We start from the raw sequence: 21,111 nt of genomic DNA, 5'->3' as shown, positions 1-21,111 counted from the left end.
CCTGACACTGATCATAACCTATACACAGCTCGGCCTGGCACCCCGTGACCTCCGTCATGCTCTGAAAAACACACACACAACCTTCGTTCTGCCTCGGTGGTCCTGCCGTTGCCCCGTTTGCCACAGGGTACCGATGTTCTTGATGCCAGCTGACGAACCACAGAAGAGCAGGCTGCTGTAGAAGTAGATCACCTGCTTTTTGTTTTTCTGCTTTATTTTTTATTCCACTGCTTTTCAAGGACGTTGAGTGTGTGTGTGGAGTTGCCATGAATACTCTGGACACTTGACCCTACGGCTGTTTGTCTCGAACCTGCACTGCGTGTGGAACCGGTGCTGCTGTTCTGCTTATGCAAAGGTCAGTGTGTCCTTTGTGTGTATTAATTTGTGCACTTTTATGGTCTTTGCTAAGGTATGCATTAGTATTATGGGTACTATTATTATTGCTTTATATGTTTAGAAAAATTATTAGCAAATGAGACCTATTGACTTTTTGTTTCTAGCAGTGGGGATAGTAAGATTTTTTTTTATGATACAAACAGGATCAGTAACAGTAAAGACTTTAACATCATGGAAAACATGTATCGTCATTTCCACAAAAATATAAGCAGCAAAAATGTTTAAAACAACAGTGATAAAATTATCTTTGTTTCCTTAGCATCAAATCATCATATTTGAATGATTTCTGAAGGATCATGTGACACTGAAGACTGGAGTAATGATGCTGAAAGTTCAGCTTTGCATCACAGGAATAAATTACATTTAAAATATATTCCAATAAAATAGTTATTTTGAGTATTTAGATTTTTTTTTACTGTATTTTTGGTCAAATAAATGAAGCCTTGGTGAGCATAAGGGACATCTTACCAATCTCAAACTTTTGAATGGTAGTGTATGCCTTCTGTACTGTATATTTTATTAATTTAACAATTTATTGTAATATTTTTATATAATTTAATATTCTGTGTATAGGTAGGGTTAGGGGATAGAAAAACGTATTATCTCAGTATAAAACAATATATGTCAATAGAAAATCCCTACCGTAACAGAAAAACAAGGTGTTTGTGTGTTTGTGTGACCCACAGTGATGAGAAGTTCAGGTAATACTGAGGATATCAAGTCAGGAAGCAGTGCTGAGAAGAGCTCAATTGCTTCTTGAATATCAGCAGAAAGTGTGTGTCAAATCATCTGGTGTAAAAGTCACAAGCACTAGTTTCAACACTCAGTAATGAGTAACACCGCAGGAGGAGCTGACATCCACAAACACACACACACACACACACACACACACACACACTGGTTCCACCAGGGTGCCCTGAAGTTGTAATATGCAGAGATGTGACTGGTGGCAGAGCGCAGTTGAGGGAACGACCATTTGTATTCTCAACCTATTTGTTCTCATTAAGTCTCTCTCTCTTGGTCGGATTTGTCTCTGTGGGCCCCTTTAGCTGCAAATAACACGTAAGGCTGCACCCTCGGCCCATCACGGTGAGACCACGGGCACTTTAATTAATAAATAAATTAATAATGCTTACTTAATGGTTGGATGGCTAGCAGGCTGTGAAAGATGAAAAAAGGCCAGTGACAAACGACATTTCCTTTCATCCAGGGGTCCCTGTGCGAGTGTTACCTGCATTATGAATTATTCTTCTCCTGGTTTTTATGCAGTCTGTCCGGTTCTGAATATTTAATACAACAATCTAGTTGAGCAAAGGATGGCTATGATTACAGGACAGTTATTTCTCTTTGAAATGCCGAAATGCTTTGAAACACCCGCGCGGGTGCATACACACGCATATGTGACTTCCAGATGGGCTTTTCGTGTTACTTATTCAGATTTTCCTGTATTTGTCCTGCTGAAACGTCCGGCTCTATCTATCTATCTATCTATCTATCTATCTATCTATCTATCTATCTATCTATCTATCTATCTATCTATCTATCTATCTATCTATCTATCTATCTGTCTGTCTGTCTGTCTGTCTGTCTGTCTGTCTGTCTGTCTGTCTGTCTGTCTGTCTGTCTGTCTGTCTGTCTGTCTGTCTGTCTGTCTGTCTGTCTGTCTGTCTGTCTGTCTGTCTGTCTGTCTGTCTGTCTGTCTGTCTGTCTGTCTGTCTGTCTGTCTGTCTGTCTGTCTGTCTGTCTGTCTGTCTGTCTGTCTGTCTGTCTGTCTGTCTGTCTGTCTGTATGTATGTCTGTCTGTCTGCATGTCTATCTATCTATCTATCTATCTATCTATCTATCTATCTATCTATCTATCTATCTATCTATCTATCTATCTATCTATCTATCTATCTATCTATCTGCATGTCTGTCTGCATGTCTGTCTATCTATCTATCTATCTATCTGCTTGTTTGTCTGTCTGTCTGTCTATCTATCTATCTATCTATCTATCTATCTATCTATCTATCTATCTATCTATCTATCTATCTATCTATCTATCTATCTATCTATCTATCTATCTATCTATCTATCTATCTATCTGCATGTCTGTCTGTCTGTCTATCTATCTATCTATAGTTCGTTAATTTCATTTCTATCTCTCGCTCATTCTATCGTTTGGTCTATTGTTTGTTCCATCTATCTCTCATTCATTCTATTTTTCTGTCTATCTATAGTTCTGTCTATAGTTCTATAATTGGAACTCATGGTAGGCCTGTATATGCACCTCATTTGCATATCCCATCATGTTCCACTATCCCCAATTATAAAAGGAAACTCCTTTATCCTCTGCATTGGTTATATGTAAATGCCTTGCATTATGTTATAAAATCGCAAACAGGAAATGGCTCTCTTTCGTCCTCCATCTTTGACTTCATTTGATAGTAATGTTTGAGTCTATACTTTCCTCTACCAATTCACCTTTACAGTAACTTATCTTATCACACGCAGTCCAATAGGAGTCCACGAAACTATGAAATTATTCTCTGACCGCTCACCATCACCTTTCCCAGCACTCTTTCACTTTCTCCATTTTTTTTCCCTGCGTTTTCACTCAGGGCAGTCAGATCACTTTTTTTATATTCTATTCCTCTCGCTGTATATGGTTATACTATTTGAGCTAATTGCCTCATAGCTCAGCTGCAAAAAGGCCTCCAGTGTCGATTGTTAGCTTTATCACGCAGAGAAAAGGCTAGGATATATTAGCATTTAAATTAGCTGGAGACGAATGCTAATAGAGAGGAGTGACACTGGCGGTCAAAGAAGATACAATCTGTAGAACACTTTAAAGAAGTGGTGTCCTACCTTTCAAAGGCGGTCATTGGTTTGGAATATTTTCATCAGCCTTTTATTCACATTTTCTCTGAGAATTAGCATGCTAATTGTGAATTCGTTGATGTTAATGGTGCTAGATTATTATTATAATTTAACTCAATTCCATTGCTGTTTAATTGCAAAATTAGTCAATGTAGCTGCTGTTTTACTGCCTTTTAGGAACATTATTGAATGTTTATTGTAAGAATGGCTAAAGTTAAAGAACTTGTGTCAAATTGGACTGCTCAGGATATTCAACCATATTAAGTGAGATTGAGTTTTATTCATTGTTCAGTTCAGAGTGTATATATTGACAGTGTGCCTGTGTGTGTGTTTGTTAATTTATGTTAATTTATTTGTTTTTATTAATACTAATGTATTTATCTATTTTATTTATTGGGGAATTTCATTAGTTATATTAATTTAAATAGATAAAATATTTTATATATATAAATATATATATATACATACACAAGTACTCAAATTAATGAATGTACATTTGTGATAAACTGTTTCTTTAAATATTCTTTCTATTTCTTTGTAAGTGGCAGAAAGTGGTCTGTGGACCGTACGGACCCTAGAAACAGCCGTGTAAGCTGTAATGAACATGGACACACACACATTTTGTCACACGCACACACACACATATTTTTAGGCCATTATGGTCCATATGGTGCTACGCAGCTGGTTCAAGTGTGCATGTGTGTAGTAGTGCAAGGTAAACTCTCCTCTCTCAGGGTGAAAATTGCTGTCTTTGTCCTTGTGGGTAAAAGCTCTCTGCGAACCTCCTCATTTATTACCTGCTCACAGGTGCAAATGGAGCAAATCGTTGCCGTCCATCAGACAGTGGGAGGCATTGGAGTGTCCTGCTGCGTTACTGGACGTTCTTTACCCACAAACACATGCTCGGTGTAGGGGAAAGATTTGTAATAAAATGCTCTAGAATGTTAATGTGTAGGTCTAATACTGGAGAAGGTAATGGCTGTAAAAACTGCTGAATTCAGGAGGACGAGGCCTTGCGCCTGCTTCCACAGGACACACTGCTTAATGAGCCATCTCTGCTCCGATCAACATAAACACACTCCGCTATCACTGTAGACAAGGCTTGGGAGAGCACAGCAGCTCAAATGAACCCAGAAATTAAGCATGTGACCTTGAATATACAATTTGTTCGGTGTTTAAACGCTGCCTCTTTAAGATTGGTGAGGGAATAAGGTCTCCTGGTCTCACACTAGCAGGGACCAGTAAAGACCTCAGCTGTGATCCTTTGTGTTTTCAGAAATATCATGTACTCATGCAGAGGAATTCAATATGGAATTCTGAATCTATTACCAATACACTTTCTTCAGTTTATCCATCCATCCATCCATCCATCCAGGCTTTCTTCCCTCATCTGTCTATCCATCCATCCATTTTCCTTCCCATTCCATCCATCCATCCATCCATCCAGGCTTTCTTCCCTCATCTGTCCATCCATCCATCCATCCAGGATTTCTTCCCTCATCCATCCATCCATCCTTCCATCCATCCATCCATCCATCCATCTATTCATTTTTCTTCCCCAACTGTCTCTCCATCCATCCTTTTCCCTTCGCCCATCCATCCATCCATCCATCCATCCATCCATCCATCATCCATCCATTTTCCTTCCCCATCCATCCATCCTTCCATCCATCCATCCATCCATCCATTTCTCTTCCCCAACTCCATCCATCCTTTACCCTTCCCCATCAATCCATCCATCCATTTTTCTTCCCCAACTCCATCCATCCTTTCCCTTCCCCATCCATCCATCCATCCATCTATTCATTTTCCTTCCAAACTGTCTCTCCATTCATCCCTTTCCCTTCGCCAATCCATCCATCCATTTTCCTTTCCCATCCATCCTTCCATCCATCCATCCATCCATCCATCCATCCATCCATTTTTCTTCCCCATTTCCATTCATCATTTTCCCTTCCCCATCCATCCATCCATTTTTCTTCCCCAACTCCATCCATCCTTTTCCCTTCCCCATCCATCCATCCATTTTTCTTCTCCAACTCCATCCATCCTTTTCCCTTCCCTATCCATCCATCCATCCATCCATTTTTCTTCTCCAACTCCATCCATCCTTTTCCCTTCCCCATCCATCCATCCATCCATCCATCCATCCATTTTTCTTCCCCAACTCCATCCATCCTTTTCCCTTCCCCATCCATCTATCCATCCATCCATCCATCCATCCATCTTCTTTTCCTCATATTTCCATCCATTCATCTGTTTTTCTTCCTCGCTCCCTCGCATCATCCTTGTCTTTCTTCGGTTTTAATGTTATTTCATTTGACTCTGATGAATAAGTGTTTTCTGTCTGTTTTTTCAAGCCATTATTCAGATGGCTTCTTTTCTGCCATGACAAAGAATGGCGCTGAATATTGAGCAAGTGTTTTTCAAATCAACAAAAGCCTTATTTCTGTGTATTTGCAGTCAAATAAAAGAGGCAGTTGGATGCCTGTTTAACTGATCATACAAATTGACATTGATCTCAGGGTATTCGCCCATTATTTGACACACACAAACATCACAAGTATTAATATCATTTATTTTCACAAATTTGTGTGTAATTCTTCTTTATACAGCTCTTTTCTTTTTGTTGTTGTCTTGTGGCTGTTTTGAACCGATTGAATGGCATTGTTGGATGGTGTACATCTTCTCTGCATTCAGTAATGTTTGCTGATGTGAAGGATGGATGCTTGGTAGTTTTAAAAAGTAGGAATTGTAAAAGACAAAACTGCAAGAGACAGAAATAGACTTATTTATTGGGGCATTAGAGGCATCATAGGTGCTTCCTTCCTGTCAAAAACATGCATTTGTGGAGGTCTGACTGGCTTTACCATAGTTGCTCCATATCTCTTTCCAAGAGGTGTTGTTTTTTTGCATTTAAGTGTGTGTGTGTTTCTGTGAGTCTCTCTGTCAATGTTGGACCCTAAAACTGCTGACAGCTCTTTGAGGTCACAAGGGCCACTGAAATGAACTGAACCGAACCACTAACACAGACTTGTATTCTTCATCTGCCAGTCAATTTTTCAGCTCTGTAGACCAGAGAAAGGAAGCAGATAGAAAGAGAGAGAGAAAACATTTATTGTTGTTTTTAGAAACCTTTGAACAAATCTTGTATGCTAAGAATGAAGCTTCACCATTTGTGCTTGAGGCATAAATGATATCCTCAATCATGTGGCTCATTGAGAGGGATGTGCTATTATTTTTCTAAACAATCTACTACCTTTGGCTAATAGATGATAAAATGGGCAAAATTATACTTGCATCGATTCGAAGGAGAGAAATGTTACTCGAGCAGCAAATCAGTACAATAAAATGAAGGATCATGTGACACTGAAGACTGGAGTAATGATGCTGAAAATTCAGCTTTGCATCACAGCAATAAATTACATTATAAAATATAATAAAGTACAATTTTTTTTTAAATTGTAACAATATTGCTGTTTTTTTATGTATTTTTGGTCAAATATGAGCAGCATTGGTGAGCTTTTTGAATGGTGCGTTTGGTGAACTGAACCAAACTGCTTAAAAAATGGAGCAATATAGTCTTAAATGTTCTCTGTTATTTTAATTAAGATCCATTTTGTGTGGCTGCCTGCGAGGAAGACGAGGTCTTGCATATTAGAGGTGATCTTAGGATAACAATGCTGGGCATTTATGAGTTATTTCTCTCTCTTTTATAGATGTAAGGAGTCAGAAAGGAGAACTTTTCGAATGGTAGACTCAGAAAGTGTTTCTCATAACTCCGGTGAATTTTAAGATGGAGCCATTCATCATTCTTGTCATTTTGTCTCGAACATCTGTGTCTTTTGGGCCAGTGGACTTTTCTTCTTTTTTTTGCCTTTTGCCTTTGATTTTATTCCCACTGCGGTTCTTTATGCAGTCCATCTGTTGGTTTTCATAGTTTCACATAGTCCTGCTTTAAGTGTAAAGCAAATAAAATGGCATCTCTCATGTCTAAATATACCATAATTGTTCTGTGATCCTGATGTATGTGGAAATTTAATGTTCGGCCACTCCAGAGAAAGGCATTTATGGGTGATTTAGTTTCGGTTCAGCCTGCCTTGCTGACATATGTTACCCAAATGACTGTGGATGTGGTGCTCTTAAGATATAGGAGCTGATGGAAATATCTGTCCAATTTAAAGGTTGGCTTGTTGTGAATTAAACTGTATGGCTGGGATATCTAAAGAGGTAGCTGAACACACAACCTTCGACAGGCCTCCTCAGCATCCCTCGCTTGAGTAAACCACTAGTTGATTGGAAAATTGCAGCGTTCAATATAATGAAATGGCAAGATTTACACACTCACACCTCTCTGGTTCATTCTTCAATTAATCACAGTGCTTTTAAGATTAGTGGTAGCAATAGGCCAAATTTGTTAATGTTTGTACATTAAAAAAAAGCTTTATACAGCTGGAAGTGTCTGTATGAGCTTTTTGGCTGAACTGAAGTCCTAAATGAGTGTCTTTTAGCACGTTTATAGAAGTCAGAGGACGTTGGATGGTTTTCTATCTATCTCTCCCCTTCCCCTGATCATAGAGATCAATGCTTGGTAAGCATGTTTGTGTGTGTGCACTTATATACTCAGAGTATGTCTGAATGTGTTCCTAAGTGGGCATTTTACTTGAAGGAAGTACTAATCACATGATGACGAGTTGCTTAACAGACATATCTAAACTGCTAATTAATACGGTGTTAAATTACTGTGTAATGAATTGCTTGTTTGCAAGGTCATTTACGGCTAAAGGCAAACATGGAGGATTGCGTATAGTCTAGCAACAATTCAAATGAACTGCTAGGGTTAGGATGCACTTCATATTCAGTGCAGCTCGTGGGCTGATGCCATTCAGATCGACATGTACACTTGTGACCTCAATTAAGTTTTTGTTTGCAGGCAATAATGCTTAGCATGGATCAGCTGTGTGTGTGTGCGTGTGTCATACCTGTCCAAACTTATAAACCCTCTGCTAGGTGTTTATAGGAAGCCCGCAGCCCATAGCAATGCCTCAGTGCACCTTCACTCTCTCAGAGCGAGACATGACCTCTTTTATGCTCTGCGCTGGGCAGGATGACCCCAGGTGTGTGTGGATTTGTTCATGTGCACATCATGACACACTCCCCCCACAGCCAATCTACTGGCTTCCTTTGTCTGTCAATATAACCGTCTGAGCAGTCTTCTTATTTTATTTATTTTTTTGTCCCACCATTTTCCATTTTTAATTCATTAGTAGCATCAGCCGCAATGATTCCGCTAAAGTGAAGCGCTAATAGAGCGGAGTCATTTCCACAGAGATCAGCGGGACTGGTTCTGGATCAGTGTTCCGCGTTTGGCTGAGATCATGAATCTGTGGGCTGGAGAAATCTGCTGTCTGAACAGGTGCTCTGTGTGGAGAGGAAGGTAGGAGAGCTGAAAACAGTGAATGGAAAGAGTACTGAGTGCATACTTTTGAATTTCGATGGCTAAGCTTCTTTTTTTGGGGTGTTTTCAGCCTTTTTTCTCACTTTGCTTTTTATGACTGATGCTTGCCAATGCTTTTTTAAAGGGGTGGTATAATGCGCTTTTCACAAGATTTATAAGTCTCTGATGTCCTAAGAGTGTGTATGTGAAGTTTTAGCTCAAAATATTTTTATATAGCCTGTCACTTTTTGAGGGTGAGCAAAAACACACTGTTGTGTCTGTTTCTTTAAATGCAAATGAGCTCCTGCTCTCAGCACAGAGGGCGGAGCTTCAATAGCTTGTGTCCTTTTACCTCGAACACATGCACTGGAAATTTCAAAAACATTTAGCCTTTTATGTTCAAACCGGAAGTCATAAAAATGGAGAGACTCAAGAAGAAGTGACAACATGTGGACAATATTTCTGAATGGTTAGTTGGTGAATTTATGTATCTTATGTGTAATTATCTTCTAGTCATTGATTATATTATTCCTGTGGATGGGGTTTATGCTATTTTTAGGGTTAGTGATGTCAAGGAAGGAATGATTAAAAGTCTAATCTGTAAATTTTGCAATAAGTAGATGTACTTACCCAAAATGAAGGCTTAAACATATAAAAAATGCACACCTCTTCTGGTGAAAGTTTTCAGACAGCTTTCAAAATGGCCGCCAGACTGTGTGAACACATACACATATCTCAGTGTGCAATGGTCTGAATTGTTTAAAATTACAGGAGGTATGTAGTAACAAACACATCAATTGGTTAAAACATCAAATAGGATAATACATTGCTTTTTCGTTTTATAATCTGAGCTCAAAGATGGCAGTGTGCCTTTTGGGTACTTGAGTTTAGGTACGTTTACTCTGGCTGGCTCTTCAATGGCATCACGCGAAAACTCCTTTTAAAACCTTATTTATTAAGAGTAACTGTGTGTTTGTTTATTTTTGCAAATTTCAATGATGCTTTCAGCTATCAATAAAATTGTACTAATCTTAGCTCTGTTTAGCATATTTTTCCAATTGCACACTTTCCCCCATAATCAGCACCGAAAATGAAGAAAATGTGTGACAGAATTCAGGGTAGACCTAAAGTTGTGCTGACAGTGATAGTACTTTTTACCTAACCGTGTGTGTGTGTGTGTGTGTGCGCGTAAGTTTATATTGGCGTAGTAATAAAATGTCATATCAGCAGAGCTTGGCTAAACGGCAAGAAATCAGAACTTCTGCTAAATATTCATGACAGGTTACAGGAGCGTGATGTCGTGTGTGTGTGCATTTTCTGGTCCCTGCGCAGAATCTGCCATCACATGCCACCAATCCAGATGATAATGAACCGTTTGCATGCGCGCTTCATTCTGAAGGTCACACACACACATACTGTAGGACCTGACAGTAAATGAAGGACAGGTGAAAAGTCTATCAATCTAGTTAACATATACATGACTTTGACAGCAACCCAGTCCATTTAGAATATCCAGTGGCAGATTATTCCAGAGAGTGACATTCAGAATGTGTGTTTGTGTCTCTCTCTGTGTGTGTGTGTGTGTGTGTAAGGGGCAGTGGATTACTGTAAGATTAGATGCTTTGCTTGACTGGGAATCCTCCCATAATATATAATAATTACATGGATCATTGCTTTCCTACCTCAGAGAGAAAGAGAGAGATGGCGAGAGAGGGCCAAATGAATTCAATTTCATCTGAGCTCCTCCATGCTGATGAGGAGAACAGTCTTATGGGATATGGTGAGGACGACAGCATGCATTACTGCTCTCGTTTCACTAATCACTCCATCCAGCACTTCTCTATCATCCGACCGTCCTCTTTCTCCTGTCCTTCGCTCACCCATATGTTTTAATGCCTCCACTTTGTACTTAACTCACTGAAAAAGAAACTTCAGAAGCTTTCCTTTCAGTTTCTTTGACTTTTCTTTATGCCTTAAAGGGACATACCTTCTAAATGCAAAGTTCTGTCATGAAACTCTTGATGCTAAACTGCAATCACACCATTCTCTATAGGGCACAGCTGATTGGTTACTGCTTTATCAGTAGCCAATGAGTTTGCTGCTCAACCTTCAAATACTTGATTAGAATTTTACTTTCCCCAGATTCACCTATTTTTGCTACAGGTAATACTGTACATACCTTATTATATAGCAGCAGCATGTCTTAAAGGGACAGCTCACTTTGAAATTAATTTTTGGTATGTTTTAGCTTACCTCAAGGGCATGAAAGATGTAGGTGTCTTTGTTTCCGCAGTATTTTCAATTTTGATATTTTTAGGTCAAACCGTTCTTGTCTGTCAGTCATATAACGGAGGTCTATGGTCACCACCTCAAAGAGGATGCACAGAGAAGTCCAAATTAAACATGATTTAATGACTCGTAAATTTAAACATTGATGGCCTAAGACACAAAACGAGCGGTTTGTGTGAGAAATCGAACAGTATTTATATCGTTTTTATCTCTTGTAACCACAGCCATGTCCAACTGATCTGAAGGCACGGGTGCTTCGGTCTGCGCATATGCCGGAAGCGATCTATTGCGCGTGTACGTCACTCATTGTTTACACAGAGATTTCGGAAGTTTTATCTTTCACTGTGAAGATCTAAACATGTTTAGATGATATACAGGAAATCGCAATGGAAGACGATTTCGATATATCATCTAAATATGTTTAGATCTTGAGGTGGGCCCCGTAAATCTCCATTATATGACTGATAGACGACAAGAACGGTTTGACCGAAAAATATCAAAATTGAAAATACTGTGAAAACAAAGACATCTACATCTCCCTTGATGCCCTTGAGGTAAGCTAAAACATATCAAAAATTTATTTCAAAGTGAACTATCCCTTTAAGGCCCGGGTATACTTCAATATTCACAGTTATAATGCCTCATGACAGCCAATGTCAAAGCCAACCACATGACAGTTTAACTTAATTTGATGTCAAGTTGTCATGACTAAGACACTTACAGGTTATGATGTTATGGTTTATGTCAAGATGTCATAACAAAGACATCTTAAAATGTTATTATTGAGCGAAAGACACTTAATGACAGTTGACATTAACATGCATAAACCCTACTTTATATTCAAGACATATGTCATGGTTATGAGGGTGTCATGTCAGTCTTAAGCACACCCCTTCAAGTAAAGTGTTACCAGCTATTTTAAGTTGTAATGATATTTGACAACATTACTGTTTTTGCTGTATTTTGATTCTAATAAATTCAGTCTCGTTGAGAAGAACTCTAAACATCTTATTTTGCATTCCACAGAAGAAAAACTGCAATAATACATGTTTTTAAGCAACACAAATATTCATAAATGAATCCACCCTATTTCTTAGAATTCAGTTCTGTGTGTTTCCCCCGTCTTTCTCTCCTCACTGCAGGACAGCACGACTCCCTCTACAGGCAGTGATAAGGGTGAACGGAGGGAAATAACAGAGGAGGGAGTTGGAGGGGAGAGAGGGGCTAAGACAGGAAGAGAAGGGGGTTAGTGGGCATCCCTGCGGAGCGCACGAAGCAATAGATGGACCTGTAATGAGCACCTGAGAGAGAGGGATGGAAAGAGTGAGAGAAAGACAAAAAGAGTGGGAGTTAAGCTTAAACATATTGCAATCCTCAAGCAAGGATCAGTTCAGAAATGTGGCGGGGTTTCTCCTCGCACAAAAACACACTGACGTGACGTTAACTCGTTCTCATTGTTATTGTGTGGTGTTCGTACAGTACTGTTAACGTAGAGTTGTAAACGGGATTTTACTGATAAAATGTGTTATTTAAAAATCCCATATTTGCCAATCACATTTTCACATTCCCTTATTTTTGTGAATATTAAGCTAAATTAATAACATTTTAGTTAACCCTTGCACACGTAAGTTAAAAAAATTCCATCCCAGCGTAAGTTTTTCAAGGCGACCGTTTCACTTTAATGTTTCCATGGTGACGCGTCATTGCTTGTCATGTGACAGAGCGCAACCACAACAACACAGAATACTATTTCAGCTTTAATTTGTTTTTATTTTACCCCTTTTAGTTCCGCATCCGTGCCGCGAAGATGTTTTAAAAAGTGGTGTGGAGAATATCGACCCCGGGAAAAAAGTGGTGTCGTGCGTTAATGTGAACGCCCCTCTCATCAGCGCTCGGCTGGCGCCGGCTCTGATTTAATCACAGCGCCGGGGACCTGATGCAGTGGCGTGGACTAGACAATCACAGCCAAAGAACTACACACACACAGGCGCGCACACAAATAGCTTTGTAGAATACTAATACACACACCACTCCCACCTGAGGCCACTAGGTGCTAAATTAGATTGGCAATTGAAATATGTTTTTCTATGCTAATTTACTCCCTCTGTTTCCTCCTGAAAGAGTTTCATTAGCCACTCTCACTAACACCTCACTTGAGGCTGACCGACTACTTTAAAAGAAGTAAATGAGAATACGTTTCCATTTTACTTGCATATTTGCATAAATAAGTGCCAAATTGACAATCACGCAAGCACGCACACAAATGTTTTATTCAGTTTTTTTTTTCTTTTTTAATGTAAAATGAAACTAAGTAGAAATTAGCAAGCGGCTAGCTTGACAATATGACTTCTGGCTTGTCAAAAACTGACAGAGCATGTTTCCCCCCCCTGATAATTAAAAGAATAGTTCACCCATAAATGAAAATTGTATTATATTGTTCATTGCTTAATAATAATAATAAGAACAATAGAGTTGACACACTGTAAAAAATCTTTTCATGATTAGTAGTAATCACAACATTTTTTTGTCAAATCAACTTAAATCATTTATTTAGTTCAGATAACATATAAGTTTGAGTTTCTGATGATTAAATCATTCTCCTTCATTGTATTAACTCACTTTTCCCATTTCAATTAACTTAAAATTTTAAGGCAACCAGGTTACTTACTTTTAAACCAACAATATTTTTTTTTACAGTGCATCTGTCTTCTCTAAAAGTTGTCAGTTGATAGCTCTGTGTGAGGAACAGACCAAAAATAAGGTTATTTACTGAAAATCTTGCCCTTGCAATTCTCTTTTGCCCATATATAAATGTTTGCATTGCATTTGGTCACGACATATAAAAGTACCAATATTGAGGGGCCATTTTGAACCTCAATGTGAAGAGGGGAAGTTTTCCATGAAAAATGACTTCAATTTCATTAACACAAAGTTGTTTACCTTCAGAACAGATCTCTTATGTTGCTTTTATTAAGTTTTAATGGAAAATATCTGATTTTGTGCGGTGCACAAATATATATTTTTGGGACTTTAATCTTTGAACTTGAATCTTTGCACCTCGACATGAAAGAGCAGTTAAATTATTGCAACATTACACCTTTTAATATAAAACTTCATGCAAATTGCATTGAGCACGTACGTCATTGTGAGCTGCAGGTGAAGATCTCTGACACTCATTTCTCACTCAGCACTTGAACTTTAGTGTTTTTTTCCTCTCTGGTATTTCACACGCTCAGGTTTTTGACAGCCTGGGTGCCGTGAGTATTTCAGATGAACATGTTCAGTTCAAACCGCGTGCAGAAGGGCACTTTGAAGTGCACTTTGACAATGCTTTTAGTGTTCCTCCTAAAACGCTCTCAATATTTTTATGTCTCCACTGTTTTTCAGAGCTTCACTCTGCCACTTCAGTCATTTTTTTTCTTTCTTTTTGGCTTTTGTCAAACAGGTAACACGTAACAAGCATCTCCCCAGATGAAAATTTGACCCTGAAGCTTCAGCGTGACATTAACCCTAACAAAGCGCATTGCTGAAACACTCACTATATGTTAGCTGTTTTGAGACATCGAGATCCATTATGGCTTGTGCAGAGTGCATGGGGTTTCAGAGCAGTGTTGCATTGGCGCAGGGAGTGCTCTGTGGTCTGTATTAATGGTCAAGGTCGGTGTGGCTGATAACATATATGTATGGTATTGGCGACCATATTAATATTGGCCCCTGTTTGCGGTTAATTATAGCGGTCTCCATACCAAGATGTATAAATTGAGCTATTATTCATGTTCGTGGGGTTTAGTTAAACTCCAAATTCTTTGGGTTTCTTCAAATATAGGGTTGGGTATCGTTTGAATTTGAACGATTCTGATTCCGATTTCGATTCCTTGTTTCGATTCCGGTTCCTAATGATTCTCGATTCCGATTCTTTTAAGAGGCAGGGTCAAAGTTTAGCTAACCTTGCTAACCAACGGCCTTTCTGAAGGAAATACTCCTTCTGTAAAAATACTCCTTTTGTCACAAATTTTGTATTTTGCCGAGATTTCGTTATTTTTAGAAAAGTGAAGCCACACTTTGGATCGCCGACGTAAGCTACTCATGTTCGACTCGCGTGGTTATGCCAACACTTCCGGTAGACGCTTCTTCGTTGGTGTTGTTCAGCGGTTTCTTCTTCCGCTCAGCGGACTGAATATCGAAACTAGGAATCGAAATTTTAACTTTTGAACGATTCCGGGAAAAACGAAAAGTTAGTCTCGGTTCCAATCGATACTCGATTCTCGATACCCAACCCTAAATATAGGATGATCCTGGAGAACCTTTGCCTCCTGGGCTGAAATCCCTTAAATGGGAAGTTTAACAGCTCTTTGAAGCGTGTAATCCTCTGGCATTTTTGTGTTTGTGTGTGTGTGCATGCATATGAGCCAGTGATAGCAGTTGAGCTGATTGGAACAGACAGAGATGGATGGCAATGTACAGAGATATAAAAGCCGCTGTGTGCACGAGGGTGTGTGTTTGTGTGAGTGGCTCGGTAATACAAATCTTCAGCTGTCTGAAAAGTGTGCTACTAACCTTATGATACCTGTCAGAAACATTTCTGTCAAAAAATAAAAGAAATGAAAATATTTATATATTAAATATTATTTATATTTGTTGTTATAGAACTATTAAGCTTTTTTGTGACATGTTTGCATGCGTCTCATGCAATGTGTAGTGATAATTAAAATAACGAAATGTAAAGTGACTTACAGTTGCTATATATGTCAGAGGTCGCACGCCTCTGGAGCAACTAGGGGGTAAGTGTCTTGCTCAGGGACACATTGGTGTCTCACACACTGTAAAAAAATATTTTCAAGATTTGTTATCACAACATATTTTCTTTTGTCAAATCAACTTAAATAATTTATTTAGTTGAGATAACTTATTATTTTGAGTTTCTGATGATTAAATCAATCTCCTTCATTGTATTAACTCACTTTTTCCAGTTCAATCAACTTAAAATTTTAAGGCAACTTACTTTTTTAAGTTAAACCAACAATATTTTTTTTACAGTGCAGTGGATTCGAACCCGCGTCTCTCACATCAAAGGCATGTGTCTTATCCACAGCGCCATCACTATTTTATTCTTTTAATTAATGCTGATTTATAAAAATCACTGTAATCTGGTAAGTTTTACTGTAAATAAAGTTGACAAAGAAATTTAAATTAAAAAAAAAATATTAACATAGTAACAATCAACTGCAAGAATCATTGAGAATTATAGGATTTGGGACTTCAAGAAAGTGCATTGCAGCAAGCGAATGTAGGGGATAAATTTGCTTATTTGTGATTAAAATAATGTCTCATAGCAAATACTCTTCATAGTCTTCACTGAGATATTACTATTTTCTATAAATTTTGGGAGGAAATTTGACACTTTTTGACACCCCATAAATTTTACATAAACATTACATGTAAATTTGTCATATGTAGTTAGTAATTTTAGAGGATGCTAAATATAATATGATTATAAAAGTGAGGACATTTTATTTTGTGAGGACATTTGCTGTTTGTGTGTGTATGTCCTCTCATTGCCGACCACGGGACGAACAAGCGAGCGGTAGGACGTTTTTATTTATGACCCGTCCGAAGCGGCAGAAACAGTTGTTTAGAGTTGCACACGCAGACGTGTTTTACTGCCCGAATGAGCTTTCATTTCTCTAGTAATCATTTTTTAAGGGAAGAAAAACTGCAGGACATGCAGTTTGTGGCAGCTAATAATTTTTATTGGCAAATTTTTAAGACCTGAAGTGCAGCACTGGAACATTTGTCATTTTTAATCAGAGAGAGAGTCTCCCGAGGTGTGTTCTGTGTTACCTGAGGCGGCTCTACCTTCCCCGAATGTGAATTCTGCTGTTTCGGCTGCCAACCTCCACTTGGCCTCTGTGGAGGGGGAAAAATAATAATTAACTTCCAAGGACATACAGTATTGAGACTATGAGTCTGTCTGTCTGCAGGGGGAAACTCCATAAAATGAGGGAGAAAAGTGAGTTTCTAAAGTCTTAAATGGGCAAATACACATCACCAGGAACAAGTAACAGCATGCAGCAACAAAGCAGTTTGTGCTTTAAACATGATTGACACCTCAAATTGCATGTGCTGGACCAGGAAGAAACCAGAATACTTTAGTAACATTGAAAATATAAACAACTGCCTCACAAATTTTAGTGACATTTTGCGGGCAAAAAAGTGTATGAAGCACTGCTCACACTGAAATCAATTTCAAAACAAGCATCTTTCTGCTGGCCATGACTAATGCAAAATTGTTGAAATCTTTGCTTGAATAAACCTTTCGCTGAAATTCCTCAATGCATGGATTGCTATTGGAATGTTATTCCACCTGCAAAAAAATGCCGAACAATGGTAAATGTTTCCTCACCTTAATAAGTAGTCACTATTAAAAATGCATTAAAGGGGTGATGAACTGAGAAATCAAATTTTCCTTGAGCTTTTAACATCTAAGAGGTCATCATATTATAAGAATATCCTGTAAGTTTCAGAACTGAAATCGTCCTTGATAGTCCAATAAAAGCTTTTACAGACACCAGGCTCAGCAAACGACTCGTTTTTAAAAGTGGGGAACTATGGCGTCAAAGAGGATAAAACACCACCCCCGCAGAAGAAGATCAACGCCTACTTCAACACGGCCGGTTAAGCCCCGCCCACCGATTCGCACGTAGCTAAATAACATAGATGCCTACCTCGTGATGACAAACCGGATCGAGCTACCGAGTAATAAAAATATTGTGCAGCGCCTGGTTGTGGAAGAAGACAGTCGCTGCATGAGCTTCCTCTGGATTCCAATAGGACTGCATGGTTAACTTTATTTTTAATGACGTTCCAGCTGATGAGGTAAAACATCGTCCGTCTGTTCGCTTCATTTCACTGAGGATTGTTTTGTAAACAATACTGGAATTGCAAACCGATTAAGAGTAAAGAACGGTGCTGTGCCGTCTATATTGGATCTGACAGGAATGGTGCAACACACGGACTTTGGGACGAACATGTATGGGCGAATCATTCCGGTTGCCATTTTACAACATTGGACGTTTTCAGAACAATTTCCCCCAAGTGCATCGACGGGTGAGTCGAAACTCATTATAATATGCAAAACTGTTATCCACTCACAGCATTGGGCGTTTACTTCTTAGTCTTTAGTGCGAGACGCCGATTAAAACCGAGCGTTTTTGAGCTAGACTCAAAATTAGGGTCGAAAATAGCCTATTACTTATTAATTTGGATGTTTTTGAATGCAAAAACCAAGCGAACGTCATAAGTTGACCTCAGACAACAATATAATACAATTTAAAAAGCCAGTTCATGACCCCTTTAAAACAGCTACATTCAGCAATCGTTCTCCCCTCTTCCGTGTTTAAAGTTCATGGCCCAGCTTGGGAACTATGTAAATGAGAAGGTGAGAGGGTGTTCATGTCCAAATTTTAACTAGGAAACTTGTATTTATGATAATTCCCCTAGCATCGTGTGAAAGCAGCATAATAGCTGTACGAATCCCATGTTCGTAGGAAGTTTCATCACAGCTGGTGAGTGTGTGAGAACAAGCCAGGTCAAGAGAAGACTTTCCAAGTTCAGTTGAGTCACCTTTTAGCGCTAATCAAATTCCCAGAGTTTTTGAAACACAAGCATTTGGTAACCGGTTAACTACCAATTATTCAACAAAAAAGCTCTGTATTGGAATAAACAGGCCATTTGTCAGCAGAACGGCAGGGTATTGTGAAAGGTGAGAATTGAGTATTTGGCAAAGGCATGTTGCATTTTCACTTGGTCTGTGGGGGAAAGTGCTTTGGCACAGATTGTCCAGTCAAAACTGCTTTTCTAATGCTGATATTTAACTCCAGAGTGTTGCAACCGAAGGTGTAAAATGTGATTTTTAGTCACACAACGTGTGGATCCATGGGAGTGGTGCGGGGTACCGAACCCCGTAATCCTTGTAGCGTTTTAAAGGTGCGAAAACCTACTCGAGCAACACGACACTTCCCACTCGCGCTGGAGAAAGTGTGAATGTCTGTTGGGCGCCTGTTCTTGGAGGACCCGAGTCCTGCTGTCTTTGTGTGGGTGTAATGTGTACTAAATGAAGGAATCACTGAGGTGTGTACAGCTAATACATGGGGACGTATGAATGAGTTTGAACAATTAGGAAGTTGGCGTAGAGTAGGGTGGTAAATATCCGCTCGGGCGTGGGTGGACTAGCTCTTTGTCCTTCTGTTGTAAGTGAAACTAGGAAATCAGCGCTTGCCACGGCTGCACCTGTAGCACACATGATGGATCGGATAGATTTGCGGCGCACGATGGATTCTGTGGCCCGAGTGGACAAGGTTAAAGGCGGCAGGTGAGGTGGAAAAAGTGGCATTAGCTTAGGTTGACGGAGTTGCTACATTGAATGAGTGACAAGCTCGCTAGAGAGCCGCTGCACGCGTTCGTGTGCTAAAAGGTGTTGGGAGACGGGAAACAAGTGAGCATGTGATGTGGAGTTTCCTTTCTCGCTGTACGCTCGTGTCAGGCCTCTCTTGCTTAATTCAGAGCGACGAGCCATGCGAGGTTGCCTTCAAAATGAATGTGTGTATGTGTGTACGTGTGTTTCACGGATTAAATTGGCTCACTTACTCCTGGTTCATGCTGCATATACAGCTAAACATGGAGGGTTTCTATATATCTATATCTATATATATCTATATATGAAGAGTTCAGATGCAAAAGCCTCTAAGTGCCATTTGAAATTTTCTTCTAGAATGATCATTTTTATCAAGCTCGTATATTTAAGTTCAGTGATTTCACTTAAATGGCAATGATAATTACCTATTAATTGTTATTTAAGTGAAATTACTGAACTTAAATATACAAGTTTGATAAAAATCATCATTAAAGAAGAAAATTTCAAATGGCATTTAGAGGCTTTTGCATCTGAACTCTTCATATATACACACACACTGTAAAATAAAATTGTTGGTTTAACTTAAAAAAAGAAGTAACCTGGCTTTAAGTTCATTGAAATTGGAAATTTGAGTTAATACAATGAAGGAGATTGATTTAATAATCAGAAACTCAAAATATTATGTTATCTGAACCACATAAATTACCTAAGTTGATTTGACAGAAGAAAAAAATTATGATAACAAATCATGATTTTTTTTACAGTGTATATATATATATATATATATATATATATATATATATATATATATATACAGTATATACTGTATATATATGAAGAGTTCAGATGCAAAAGCCTCTAAATGCCATTTGAAATTTTCTTCTCATTTTTATCAAGCTTGTATATTTAAGTTCAGTAATTTCACTTAAATGACAATTCATAGGTAATCTTCATTCCCATTTAAGTCAAATTAATGAACTTAAATATACAAGCTTGATAAAAAATGATCATTCTAGAAGAAAATTTCAAATGGCACTTAGAGGCAGGTAAGCCAACTAATACCTTAAAAAACACAATGATGTCACTTTCTGGAGGTTATTAGGAACTGTTTTTTGTAAGTAAAATGATTTTTACAATAGACTAACAAGATGGAACATGATGCAAAAATATGTAAATCAAAAACCAACTTACGATTAAGAATGGATAAATTGTTTTGTTTTTTTGTGCGCAAAATTTGGATTAGAGAAAGGACAAATGAATGATGATTTCCATCTTTTAACATTGTGAGTTTATAATGTTGTCTTATACAGTATATTCTCTAAAAAAACATGATCTCCATTTTGGCTTGGTTTTTTAGTATGTTTCTTCCATGTGAAAGATTTAAATGTGGCTTGAAAATGAAAATAAACTACACAGATGATGAGATTTTAAAGCTCACTTTGATCGCTGCATTAACAGCAGATATCTGAGCTATTATCTGTGTTTAGTGGGGTGGACTGACATAATCCCTTTAGTTTCAAACCGACTATGTGTCTGCTCGACTGGAAATGCCGTTGGTGAGGGCCAAGAAAGACACAACATATGCTTATGACTAATGCAATTAAACTCTCAAACATGAACATGAACTTCAGTATCTATTAACTAGATCTTAAAAAAAGTAAGAAAACTGTAGCTGAAAACATTCACTTAGTTCATTAAATTTTGAAAGCAAATTAG

At 38.4% G+C, this 21,111-nt stretch overlaps 1 protein-coding gene across 10 annotated transcripts in view; it reads left to right on the top strand.

The window, feature by feature from the left end:
- Positions 1–21,111, top strand: part of ptprt (protein tyrosine phosphatase receptor type T) — a 259,071-nt gene that overhangs the window by 23,804 nt on the left and 214,156 nt on the right. For 3 of the 10 annotated variants that reach the window (XM_089134448.1, XM_089134447.1, XM_089134442.1), the window contains exons 1-2: positions 9,043–9,162; positions 10,381–10,473. The exons of 4 other annotated variants lie outside the window; for them this stretch is intronic. In XM_089134448.1, the coding sequence (XP_088990574.1) occupies positions 9,141–9,162; positions 10,381–10,473 (115 nt within the window). In that variant the 5' untranslated portion in view covers positions 9,043–9,140. Of the gene's footprint in view, positions 1–9,042; positions 9,163–10,380; positions 10,474–19,282; positions 19,354–21,111 lie in introns of those variants that run through there. 3 more of the 10 variants (XM_089134450.1, XM_089134451.1, XM_039692557.2) reach the window with 3 other exon arrangements.

Source organism: Pimephales promelas, chromosome 8, assembly GCF_988280905.1.
Source record: "Pimephales promelas chromosome 8, fPimPro1.hap1.1, whole genome shotgun sequence".
Classification (NCBI taxonomy): domain Eukaryota; kingdom Metazoa; phylum Chordata; class Actinopteri; order Cypriniformes; family Leuciscidae; genus Pimephales; species Pimephales promelas.
The sequence above is the reverse complement of the archived record's forward strand: the minus strand, read 5'-3'. Positions and strand labels throughout refer to the sequence as shown.